Source organism: Littorina saxatilis, linkage group LG8, assembly GCF_037325665.1.
Source record: "Littorina saxatilis isolate snail1 linkage group LG8, US_GU_Lsax_2.0, whole genome shotgun sequence".
Taxonomy (NCBI): Eukaryota; Metazoa; Mollusca; class Gastropoda; order Littorinimorpha; family Littorinidae; genus Littorina; species Littorina saxatilis.
In genome coordinates this window covers 25,683,023-25,695,660 of record NC_090252.1, presented here as the reverse complement: position 1 = coordinate 25,695,660, position 12,638 = coordinate 25,683,023, and the positions used below count along the sequence as shown (strand labels likewise).

Genomic DNA, 12,638 nt, shown 5'->3' with positions numbered 1-12,638 from the left:
CCCCTCAAAGATATTGTACCAAAATTCCCCTCAAAGATATTGTACCAAAGTTCCCCTCAAAGATATTGTACCAAAGTTCCCCTTAAAGATATTGTACCAAAGTTCCCCTCAAAGATATTGTACCAAAGTTCCCCTTAACCCTTTCACTGCCAATCAAAACTTACTTATGTGCATTCCTGATTGCCAGGGAATTTTGGAGTTGGGGGTGTAATAATTCACACAAAATTCTAGCTCCAAACTGGCAGCAGGTAGGTAAGTAAACCCTATGTTATTTTTAAAGGAAATTGAACCAAGAATCTGTTTTTAGTGTCTTAACATGGAAATAATAATTAGTTTGGCTTATAATGATGTTCAAATATGAACTTTTGAAAAATCAGTCCGGCGCATCTTCTGGTGCCTGTGGATCAAACACAGGTGGCTGTTTTGCTTGCTCGAAGAAAGGATCATAATCACTGTCATCTACCTGTTTCCAACGAATTGTCCGAAAGAAGATCTCCCCGATCCCCTGTCAGTATCCATAATCATTTGCACCGCCTGTAGCGTCAGTCCGTCTTTGTTTTTCCCTACTAGGGCCCGGTCGACTGTCACCGTTAGCCATTTTGACGAGTCGAGCCTTCTCTCCCCTTCCCTGCTGCCAAGGCCGAAAATAGCCTTCAGACGCAAAACCGGGTCACCATTTATGTTTATTCCTGAGAATGAGGTATCCTACCAAGCCATTGGCTGGTATTTGTGTGTCAGCAGTGACGTAGCATTTCTGAAAAATTCTTGAACTCAGCTGACGGGTTAACCCGTCACGTAGGCGCTGCGGCTGCACAGGCACATGACGGGTATACCCGTCATAAGGCAGTCAAGGGGTTAAAGATATTGTACCAAAGTTCCCCTCAAAGATATTGTACCAAAGTTTCCCTCAAAGATATTGTACCAAAGTTCCCCTCAAAGATATTGTACCAAAGTTCCCCTCAAAGATATTGTACTAAAGTTCCCCTCAAAGATATTGTACCAAAGTTCCCCTCAAAGATATTGTACCAAAGTTCCCCCCAAAGATATTGTACCAAAGTTCCCCCCAAAGATATTGTACCAAAGTTCCCCCCAAAGATATTGTACCAAAGTTCCCCTCAAAGTTATCATTATTTTTTTCAACTAAAGTGCTCATAAAAAAAATATGCTCCCGAAGTTTCCTTCAAAGATCACATCTTGCCAAAGTTGAGCCAAAGTCATAGACTTCGCAGACGTGCATAGCTGAAACAAAAGCCCCCACCCACCTCCTTCCTCACCCCCTCACGCAACTGTCAGCTTTGTGTTGAGTCAAGGTATTTAGTGTCCAGCGTACTCACGTTCCGTTGAGCTTCTCCTCAAAGACAGGGACCTGGAGGGAGATGTTGGTGTGCACGCTGCCCTCCTCCACCCAGTCCCCCAGCAGGTGCTTGTCCTTGCGCGACCTCACCTCAGACAGGTCGTAGCTGGCAAACTTTATCCTCGTCTCGCCAAACCTGCCAGTGCAGCACACGCAGCAATATATGTGAATATATCCTACAGTAAGACAGTGCACACAGGTCTGAGAGGTTGTAGCTGGCAAACTCAGGCCTGGGAACAGAAAGTATCTAAACAAGAAGGAAATCAAATCAGCGGGGCGGTGGTATAGACCCCTGCTGGGGTCCAGGGGCAACGCCCTTAGTGGGGGTCAGGGGGCACAGCCCCTTGAAGCTGAAGAATTTGCACCAGCAAAACTTTTCATGGTGTCGGCCATACTTCAGAACATCATACAAATGCTGCACAACACAAACATCATGGGCACTTCACAATACAGGTGATGAAACGATGAAACATTATCAAGGGTTAAGTGAGACAATCCCCCAACCCCTACAACCCCCCACCCCCCAAAAAAAAAGACTGGTAGCAGACCAAAGTAGCAGAGCAAAATTTGCTGTGGTTTTCTCAACCTTAGCATGAAAACAGGATAAACTAATTCCTTGTAAGATATAACAATCTGTACTGCCCCCATGTTAAATTCCAAACATTCATATCACGACAGAAAATTGTGTGGTGACAATATTTATCTGCCCATGCTGTTGAGATCACACAAAATGACTGAAGCTACAGTACGTGTAATGTGGTGAACATATTGTGAAATATAGAAGTGAAGTGTCAGACACAGTTAAACTTAGCGATTCTATGACACACATGTAAAATGTCACTGACCTGTCCACATGGTGCCAGCCGGTCTTGTCTTCTGGCTTGATCTTGGTCACCAGACGGGGGCCTGTAACATTGACACAATCACATTACTGGCGTCACAATGCTCTGAACAGGGGCCTGTAACATTGACACACCAATCACATTACTGGCATCGCAAACAGGGGCCTGTAACATTGACACACCAATCACATTACTGGCATCGCAATGCCCTTAACATCTAGGGGCCTGTAACATTGACACAACAATCACATTACTGGCATCGCAATGCTCTTAACAGGGGCCTGTAACATTGACACAATCACATTACTGGCATCACAATGCTCTTAACAGGGGCCTGTAACATTGACACAACAATCACATTACTGGCATCGCAATGCTCTTAACAGGGGCCTGTAACATTGACACAACAATCACATTACTGGCATCGCAATGCTCTTAACAGGGGCCTGTAACATTGACACAACAATCACATTACTGGCATCGCAATGCTCTTAACAGGGGCCTGTAACATTGACACAACAATCACATTACTGGAATCACAATGCTCGTAACAGGGGCCTGTAACATTGACACAACAATCACATTACTGGAATCACAATGCTCTTAAAAGGGGCCTGTAACATTGACACAACAATCACATTACTGGAATCACAATGCTCTTAACAGGGGCCTGTAACATTGACACAACAATCACATTACTGGCATCGCAATGCTCTTACCAGGGGCCTGTAACATTGACACAACAATCACATTACTGGAATCACAATGCTCGTAACAGGGGCCTGTAACATTGACACAACAATCACATTACTGGAATCACAATGCTCTTAACAGGGGCCTGTAATATTGACACAACAATCACATAACTGGAATCGCAATGCTCTTAACAGGGGCCTGTAACATTGATACAACAATCACATTACTGGAATCACAATGCTCTTAACAGGGGCCTGTAACATTGACACAACAATCACATTACTGGCATCGCAATGCTCTTACCAGGGGCCTGTAACATTGACACAACAATCACATTACAGTGGAACCCCTCACAACGACCCCCCTCTCTAAGGACTACCCCGCCACAACGAGCCTTTTTTTTTTAACCGATGTTTTTCCTTATATAGTTGTCACCAGTGTAGCGACCACCCCGCTCTAACGTCTAAGGACCGACCTAACAGCTTGTGTAACGACTTTGTCAGACAAAGCCAAGACTCAGTCAGCGTAACGCATCACTGACAAACCGGTTATAACCAGTTATAACCGTCCTGCGTAAGCAAAGGCACTAATTAACCGCTGAGAGGTGTGATGGTTGGGTGGGCTGAGTAAACATCACAAACCAATCATCGAGAAAACAAACTCACGTGACCAACACACACCGTTCAATTCAGTCAGAATAGACAGTCTTTGGACAGAAGAGCAGTGGAGATCGACATGACGTCTACAAAGAAAAGAAAATATTTAACTCTCGAAAGTGAATGTTGTGAACAGACACAAAAAGGGAGAAACTGCCATCGCAATTGCAAAAAGTCTTGATGTTGGAAAATCGCAAATTCAAAGAATTATCCAACTCCAAGAAAACATTCTGAAAAAGGTGGGGAAGTGGTGACAAGGCAGTGAACGCACTCACCATGCACTGACATCATACGAAAGCAGCCACTCAAACACAGCACAGAGGCAGGTGTGCAGATGCTTTGTGAGAATAAGCGTTGAAAACCAGTTTGAATAAAAAACCAGCAGATAGAGCCGCATGTCATAATCATTCTTCTTGTCTGGCTTTATTGACTGCATGCCGATCTTGTGGCAGTGACTTTTCACTCTTCAGTCGGACTGTACACAAACCGTGCCGCTCTCACTCTCCCTCACTGACTTCCCTAAGCCCTGACAACTGATCCTTGGAAATTGTTTGGAAGAGTACACCTCTCTATTTCTCTCCAATGCTCTTCCTGCTGACTTCAGTGACACCGGACACCCCACTGAGTTTAGCCAGCTACCCCCCCCCCCCCCCCTCTCTCTCTCTCTCCCCCCAGCCATGTTTGGTGCTATGGCCAGAGAGGTGTCACCGGCTAATTGAGGCCAGCTGCACTGTTCACTCAGAGCAAAACTAGTTGACTGTGTCTAACTTTTGACAAAGCAACACAACTGAAGGGTTCACAGATTAGGTAACCGACTCACTGGTCAAGGCTGCAGGGAAACAAGAGTATCTTGTCAATGAAAGAGGTTACACACAGATACGCGATGCTGAGAACGGTGGCCGATTTTTCACTCTCTTTCTCGGAGGGCCTTCATCATTGCAGGGACTGCTGTAAAGAAATGCTTGCTCAGAAACTAACTCTTTTTGCATTGAAACATGCACCAGAACTGGTGGACACCATCGACAATGTCAAACATGACATCGAAGCAGTTTGCTTGAGGAAACGGTCGTCAGCAACTCAAACTTCTCTGTTTTCTTTTTTTAAGAAAATCTGAGGTGACTTTCTTTGTGGCCCCGCCCCCTCCCTCTGTAAGGACCCCCCTCCATAAGGACCGATTTTTGTCAACATTTTCAAGGTCGCTAGAGAGGGGTTCCACTGTACTGCCATCGCAATGCTCTTTACAGGGGCCTGTAACATTGACACACCAATCACATTACTCCATGGCATCACAATGCTCTTCACAGGGGCCTCTTGACGAGGTGCTGCAAGACGCAATGAGACCGTTTGAAGAATAATATAGGGGAAGAAAGGTTAAGTGAGTACTTACACCACCTGACGAGGTGCTGCCTGAAGCAGAAGAAGAGGACGAGGCAGACGAGGATGATGAGCAGGATGAGGCCTAGCACCAGCAGCAGGATCTGTGTCCACGCCAGTTCGTCCTCCTGTGTGCTCGCCCCGATGCTGGCTGTGTACGTGTACATATACATTGTTTAGCAATCTGTCATCTTTTCCCCAAATGTTTCGTCTGTCAGCATGCTGTAGGATGAGTGTGGGGTCGGGGAAACAGATAGCAGTGAACACACATGACCCTGTGCTCGCCTCTGTCCTGGCCGTAGTGCACATATAATTTTTAGAATTGTTATCATGTCCTGGACGTCTTGTCACATAGCCATGGAGGGAAGATTTGACAGAGAGAAGTGAATGGATAACACATACCAGTCTACACAAATGAAGAAAATGCATAATCAGAAAGTCTATATGCTTCAACAGCTTTGCAATAGCATTCAAGATTTACAAGACGTATTAAATCAAATCTTGAAGCTTTGGATCTGAGTTAAAGTTCAACACTTAACAATTGTTGTTGAAATTAAAACCAGCATGTCTTCTTATTATGTTTACAAACCAAAGTTTCTAAAAATAATTAGCAATCAGCAAAAAGTCGAAAGAGGTGAGTACCACTACCGCTAAAGTAACAGACTGTCACCTGTATGTTGTAACACAGAGCGATACACAGGAAATCCAGCGGACAACGTGGCCCAGACTTACGTGCGGCGGGAGAAGTGGGGGCGACGGTGGTGGAGGCCAGGGGGTTGACAGAGCAAGACACCCTGGCTGTGGCTCCCTCTCTGGCGGTGCTCTCCAGGATGGCGCAGGCATCACAGAAGTAGCAGCCGGGGTTCTCTGAGTAGAACCCCACAGGGCACGGCAGGCACAGGGCTTCTGTCATGTTGTAGTAGCTGCCAAACTGGCACAGCGCTGAAACACACACATACAGGTGTTATGTACATATGACTATTGTAGTGTAGAGTTTTAGAAATGTACAGGCAAATCTGGGACATGTTGTAATGTTCTGCACGAGCAGCTTAAAAGATGCACCCTGAGTCATGTTTGGCAAAGAGAAACAGCTCAAATCTGAAAAAAGAGTCATAGACAGGTAAGAGATGTGTTGAGTCAGAGAGTTTGTCTTTCCTATACTTACAGTTGGCGTTATTATCAACTCAATATTGCTTGTTCGGGATATTGAAGCAAGTGGGCCACATTTAACAATGTGTACATGGCCCTGAATAACAACATTCTAACTTTTTCTTCTGGCTATAATTTCAAGAAACAATGATTCATATAATAAAAAATGTACAGTATCAGTACAAAAGAGATGCCTGACAAGACTAAACACTTATCGTGAGCTATAAAATGACACCCACTTGTACACTCGGCGTCAGACTGGGCGGCGGCGGTGGGCGTGGTCATGCCTGATGGACAGGCCTTGCAGGGCGTGGTGGTGCTCGTCCCTTGCTGGTCAAGCTCGTCCATGTAGCTGCCCCGTGGACATGCGCTGCACGCGTTGTTGTCCGTGTTGTAGTAGTGACCCAGCCCACAGGCGACTGTCACAAAACCACACACACATGGTGAAAAGTCTGACAGCATTTTTCTAAGCTCCTACTTTCCGGTTAGTGTTGATGTCAATAAATCTGTTTATACACATACTTACTCATACATACTCGCACATGATCCCCACATGTGGACAAAAGTCTTGCCTGCACACACACACACACACACACACACACACACACACACACACACACACACACACACACACACGCACGCACGCATACATGTTGTGCGTAGGCAACCGGAAGTGCGGAAATCACGGTGGCCAAAGCCTGTTGTGACTGGTGACCCTGAACAAAAAAGGCTGAAAGCCATAGTGCCCGCAGGTCAGTCTGCTTGTGGGTAATTGAATGTGAATCAAAAACCCAAAACAGAAAACAAGACTGATAGGCATAACCAGAAAACTGGGAAGCCAACCTGTCATAAGCCTCCCGAGACAAAGTGTTCTCGGGAAAAAACTGGAAGTTACTTGCGCGGCCAAATCAAGTGCCTTCCTGAGTTTGGCCAAAAAACCAGAACGCGTCTGTCTAACTCTGAAAGACTGAGGGTCAGACGAGGAGACCGACGGGCAAACGCCATAGTCATAGTTGCCTGTGGTAGAAGGATGACCGGAAAAAGGAAACCCGACCTAACGGAAGTCGTCCTGACTCACCTCATGCTTAGGATGAGGGTGAAGAGAGGAAGAGTCGAAAACCGAAGTCACAGGAACCGAAAGTGCCATAGTCGACACAGCGAACAGGCAGGAGACTATTGCACAGGCTAAGGCTGAAAGCCGTGATGCCCGTAGGACAGCCATTGTTCCGAAGTACCCACAGTACGCAGGTAAACTTAAGGAACAGAAGTTTCGGCTGACGATTAAGATGCTGGGCTATGAGCCCACAGCGAAGAAACCGGAACATTAGCTAACCCTCTGTCAGAAAGAGAGGGCTAGCCAAAACCTGAGAGAGGTGGCAAGCCACAGAGGATGACTCCTCAACCCGGAAATAGGAGAGTTCCTCCTTAACAATCCGGCACTAGGCCAACCGTGCTGGTCCAGGTGCTTGTGGCAAAAAGGGAAAAACGAGGTAACCTGAAGACAGAAACCCCACCCAAACGGAAATCGTCCTGCCTCATCTCCTGCATAGGATGAGAATGAAGAAAAACATTGTCGAAGTCCGAAGCCACAAGAACAGAGAATGCAAAAAAAACACACCGCCGACAGGTGGAATGGCTGTTGCACAGGCTGAGGCTAAAAGCCTGGGTGCCCTTAGGTCAGCCGTTGTTCCAAAAACCCCGATGTACTTACATAACCGTCAGTAAGAGGAACAACCTTTCCGGTTAAAACCGGAAGTGCGACAGAAGAAGCAGCTCATGGCTGAAACGATTGTTACACTGACTGAGGCCGGAAGCCAGTATGCCCAAAGGCCAGCCCTAGATCCGACCAGAAGAGACCTCGGCGGGTGCTCGAGCCGATGGACCCTGTTAAGATCGGACTGAAGCATAAGAATGTGAAAATATGCATCCGTCAGATCGATCGAAGTCGCCCGACCTCACCACTCTCACAATCCATTGGCTGTCTACAGAGACCATCCAATTAGAAAGTGCAGGGAGGGGACCCCCGCCATCACCAAAGTGGAGGGCGGAGGGGGGGGGGGGGTGAAATCGGGAGCACTTCATTGGGGGGTGAGGCTAGCTGCTAGAGCTGCCCCTCCCCCTGCCCGACACTGATCTTTTCTCGAAACTCGAGAACCAGGCAGAGACTGCCTATTGGCTGCCGGTTTAGCTTGGCCAGAGGCCTGAGCCTGCTTCCCCTGAGGAGGCTTGCTCTGCTTCAACCCTTGTAGAGAGAAGTCGGAGACCTGCTGATCTCTGTTCGACTGGATCTCCTTTCTTCTGGTATCAAAACCAAATGTTCGAAAAGAGATCCCTCTACCACGGGCAAACCTCAAAGTGTCTCTTTTAGTCTGCTCAGTGAACTGAGAATGCGAGAGAAACAAGTCCCTCCGACACATGATTGTATGAGCGTAGTGAAGGGAGGACAGCCTCATTTCAATCAATCAATCAATCAATGAGTCTTATATCGCGCATATTCCGTGGGTACAGTTCTAGGCGCTCTGCAGTGATGCCGTGTGAGATGAAATTTTATACGGCCAGTAGATTGCAGCCATTTCGGCGCATATTTACCTTTCACGGCCTATTATTCCAAGTCACACGGGTATAGGTAGACAATTATTAACTGTGCCTAAGCAATTTTGCCAGGAAAGACCCTTTTGTCAATCGTGGGATCTTTAACGTGCACACCCAATGTAGTGTACACGGGGGGAGGTTCGGACACCGAAGAGAGTCTGCACACAAAGTTGACTCTGTGAAATAAATTTCCGCCGAACCTGGGATCGAACTCACGCTGACAGCGGCCAACTGAATACAAATCCAGCGCGCTACCAACTGAGCTATATCCCCGCCCCATTTGCTCTTCATTCACCCTAGCATGGGCTGACCAAAAGAGTGGAGATGTCATCAGCGTCCTGATCCGCACTAAGTGTGAAAGGATTCAGTGACTCAGTGAGAGAGCGCTCTGATGATCATCTCCGAGATAGAGGCAAGTTCCAAAAGCTGAAGTCCAATTTCCTCCGAAGCGACAAGGGTGTGGTCTGGGAACACAACACCCATGTCCCTCTAAAACTGCTTCACCAGCAGAGGAAGAAGTTCCTGCGTCACCGGTAAAGGTGTACGCGGAAGAGCAAAGGACGACAACAAGTTCCGACCCGGCTTCGGCAAGGTGAACTTCTTATGACAAGAAGGAACAAAAGTCGAAGCCTGTGTAGCCAAAGCCAGCCAAGGCTGAGCGTGTTCCGGAACTGAACGTGAAGAACGAGCAGCGGACCGGAACACTGGGGATACCACTTCCGGGAGGAGATGGTCTAGCCAAAACCTGCGAAAGGTGGTACCCACCGAAGGTGACTCTCGAACCGGAAGTAGGAATCCTCCTCCTTCGCGGAACGGAAGTCCGACATCGCCGACGGAGCAACCGAAGTGTAAGCCGCCGAAGCCGATGTACCCTCCGGGAAGTATCTGGAAGTAACCTCCGCCGCAGCTTCGACGAAAATCCAGAACATGTCTGATCGCTGGCTAAAGACTGTGCATCAGAATAGTCAAGCGACGGACACGGACCGAAGTCACAGTTGCTGGTGGTAGACACATGTTCATTTGGGGTAGAAATAGTAACGGACATAAAGGTATTACGTGCTTCGTCCGAAACAACAACACGTACAGGAGGTTTGGTAGATGAAGTCGAAGATTAGGTTTAACCTTACCAAGACATCAGCCTTGCCACGTTTTTATCAATGTCAGCCATGCTGACCAACAAAAATGGTGGCCAAACAATACAGTTACTGAAAAATTACAAGTCCAACAAGAAGGGCAAAGCCCATACGACTAACATGCTTGACCTTGACCTTTACAGCAATGACATCATACACTAAGAACTGCTTTACACATTTTTCCTACCAACAAGGTCAAGGTCATCCAAGGTCATGCAACACAAAGCTGTTAATTCAAGACATAGGAAGTACAATGGTGCTTATTGGCTCTTTCTACCATGAGATATGGTTACTTTTAGTGGTTCACTACCTTATTTTGGTCACATTTCATAAGGGTCAAAGTGACCTTGACCTTGATCATATGTGACCAAATGTGTCTCATGATGACGGCATAACATGTGCCCCACATAATTTTTAAGTTTGAAACAGTTATCTTCCATAGTTCAGGGTCAAGGTCACTTCAAAATATGTATACAATCCAACTTTGAAGAGCTCCTGTGACCTTGACCTTGAAGCAAGGTAAACCAAACTGGTATCAAAAGATGGGGCTTACTTTGCCCTATATATCATATATAGGTGAGGTATTGAATCTCAAAAACTTCAGAGAAAATGTGAAAAATGTGAAAAATAGCTGTTTTTTAGGCAACATTTATGGCCCCTGCGACCTTGACCTTGAAGCAAGGTCAAGATGCTATGTATGTTTTTTGGGGCCTTGTCATCATACACCATCTTGCCAAATTTGGTACTGATAGACTGAATAGTGTCCAAGAAATATCCAACGTTAAAGTTTTCCGGACGGACGGACGGACGACTCGGGTGAGTACATAGACTCACTTTTGCTTCGCATGTGAGTCAAAAATGGGCGAAAAGTCAGCAACTACAACAAAATTCCTGTCAAAATAATGACAAACAAGAGACAAAGCCTTCAAGGCTCCCGTAAGAAATCGACAAACAGTAACACAAACTCAATCACTCCGTCACACATACACACACACACAGTAAGCATAGGTGACATGGTGCAAGAGTGGGAGACGCTAGATCTAGATCTGTCTGTCTGTAGCCTACTTACGGGGACACGACTGCCAGATGGCCAGATCGACACTGCGCTTTCGACAGCGCTTCCTCGCGCAGACACTGAAAACACGCTGTGCAGATCAACCTGTAGGAAATCTCCTTTGGTATCTTCTTTATCTATTTTTCTGGAGCTGCTACGAAACCGAACAATGTGAAATCGTCTTCCCCGAATCGGCAAATGCAGCTCGGTTAGAACTGAAAAGTGAATCTATACCACAATCCTTCACGCGATCTGACCTAACCTTGACCCCTGACCTGGTCTTACCACTCGTGCGTTTCGATTCATTCAAAGATGCAAAGATTTTCGTTGTTGATACAAAGGGACTTGACGCTCACTTTCTGCACGCTGAGAACGCCACTTCCTACAGTGACGCTGAGAACGCCACTTCCTACAGTGACGCTGAGAACGTTCAAAAATACCATCAAAATATTAATTCTGCCCTACAGCGTTTTAGTTGGTCCATGATGGGTCCAACCATTTGTTTTCCTAATTTATGTCAAGCCTCTGATGCCAAGAAATTGAGTGAAGCCGACCCGCTTTGAATTTTCAACTGTAATATGAATAAGGAGTTACGCCCCTTATCCGTTCGTTATCAAAGCCTTGTGTAGGGAACGTCATGGCTTTGAGTTCAAAGTGACCTACGGGGTTTACCGCGATCACGGGCAAAAGCGCTTCCGTTTCTGGGCAAACTGCAACCGGTTCACTATAGCAGTTCAAAAACGTGTTCCGCAAGTAGTTTCGGGTTTTTTTTGGTCAATTTTTTTTATTTTTATTCTTCAAAATTGCGGATTGACGGAATTTCCGTCAGACTTATTTTCAGATTGACGGATTTCAGTCAATTGACGGGCTAGTTTCACCCATGCATACGTGCCGACGAAATGTTGATCATTGCTTCAATACTTTGAAGCTGTTGCTTGGATAATAACCAGGTAAAATGAGTATTTCGGTGTTCAGTCAAATGTTAAAGTTTCTATCACACACGCACGCACAGACAGACAAAAGTTAGCATCGCATAGGCTACACTTACATGAGCCAAAAAGGAACGAGCTCACCAACTAACGAAGCAGAAGGCAAGTAAGACGGGTATGTGGCCGGTGGGTGTCAAAGCAAATACCAGACAGAACAGCCACGAGAGCGCCGAAAATCAACAACCTTCTCCTCAGAGCTGAAAAAGAAGTACACACCAAGGGGAGGTAACTCCCCTGGTCTGGTGTCGTTACCATGGCTCCATTTACACTTTTTTGTGGTGGGGTTGCTTCCCTTAGACGGTTAGCGCTTTTCAGACCTTAGCATCTCAGACTGTGTCAATGCTTTATGTGATTCGGAGTAAGAATATGTAATTTAATCACAGGCATAGCCACACACACACGAACACACACAGTGAGCACAGTATAAAGAAAAGAATGTCAACTCACTGCAACAATCACCAAGAAGAGTTGTGCGTGTAGGGCAGGTGTTGGTTGACGTTATGACCAGGGACGACAGGTCAGGGACAGCATTTCCCTGCAAACACACCACACACAGCATTACAACCAATACACAACTTGCAGCCTCCAAAATCCATGTCCATTGCAAGCTCATGGTTCTCCTTCTCCAATGTACTTATGCTTCATTCTGTTTTCATCTACCAACCTTTTTCAAAACAAATTTCAATTCATCTCAAACTTGTCATAGCCGTTCTGGATAAGCATATGTTTTTGCCATCCATGAATGCAAAGCAAGCAGATCCAAGTGAAGCCCATCTTCACTGAAATCCCAGGCAGACCC

The 12,638-nt window shown here is 46.3% G+C and overlaps 1 protein-coding gene across 1 annotated transcript in view; it reads right to left on the bottom strand.

Annotated features, from left to right (window-relative positions):
- The window catches only part of LOC138973142 (uncharacterized), a gene marked incomplete in the record, with an annotated part of 87,768 nt that overhangs the window by 2,031 nt on the left and 73,099 nt on the right, over positions 1–12,638 (bottom strand). Inside the window, 6 exon segments of the mRNA XM_070345809.1 lie at positions 1,335–1,490; positions 2,200–2,260; positions 4,936–5,073; positions 5,655–5,864; positions 6,311–6,490; positions 12,287–12,374. Coding sequence (XP_070201910.1) covers positions 1,335–1,490; positions 2,200–2,260; positions 4,936–5,073; positions 5,655–5,864; positions 6,311–6,490; positions 12,287–12,374 — 833 coding nt within the window.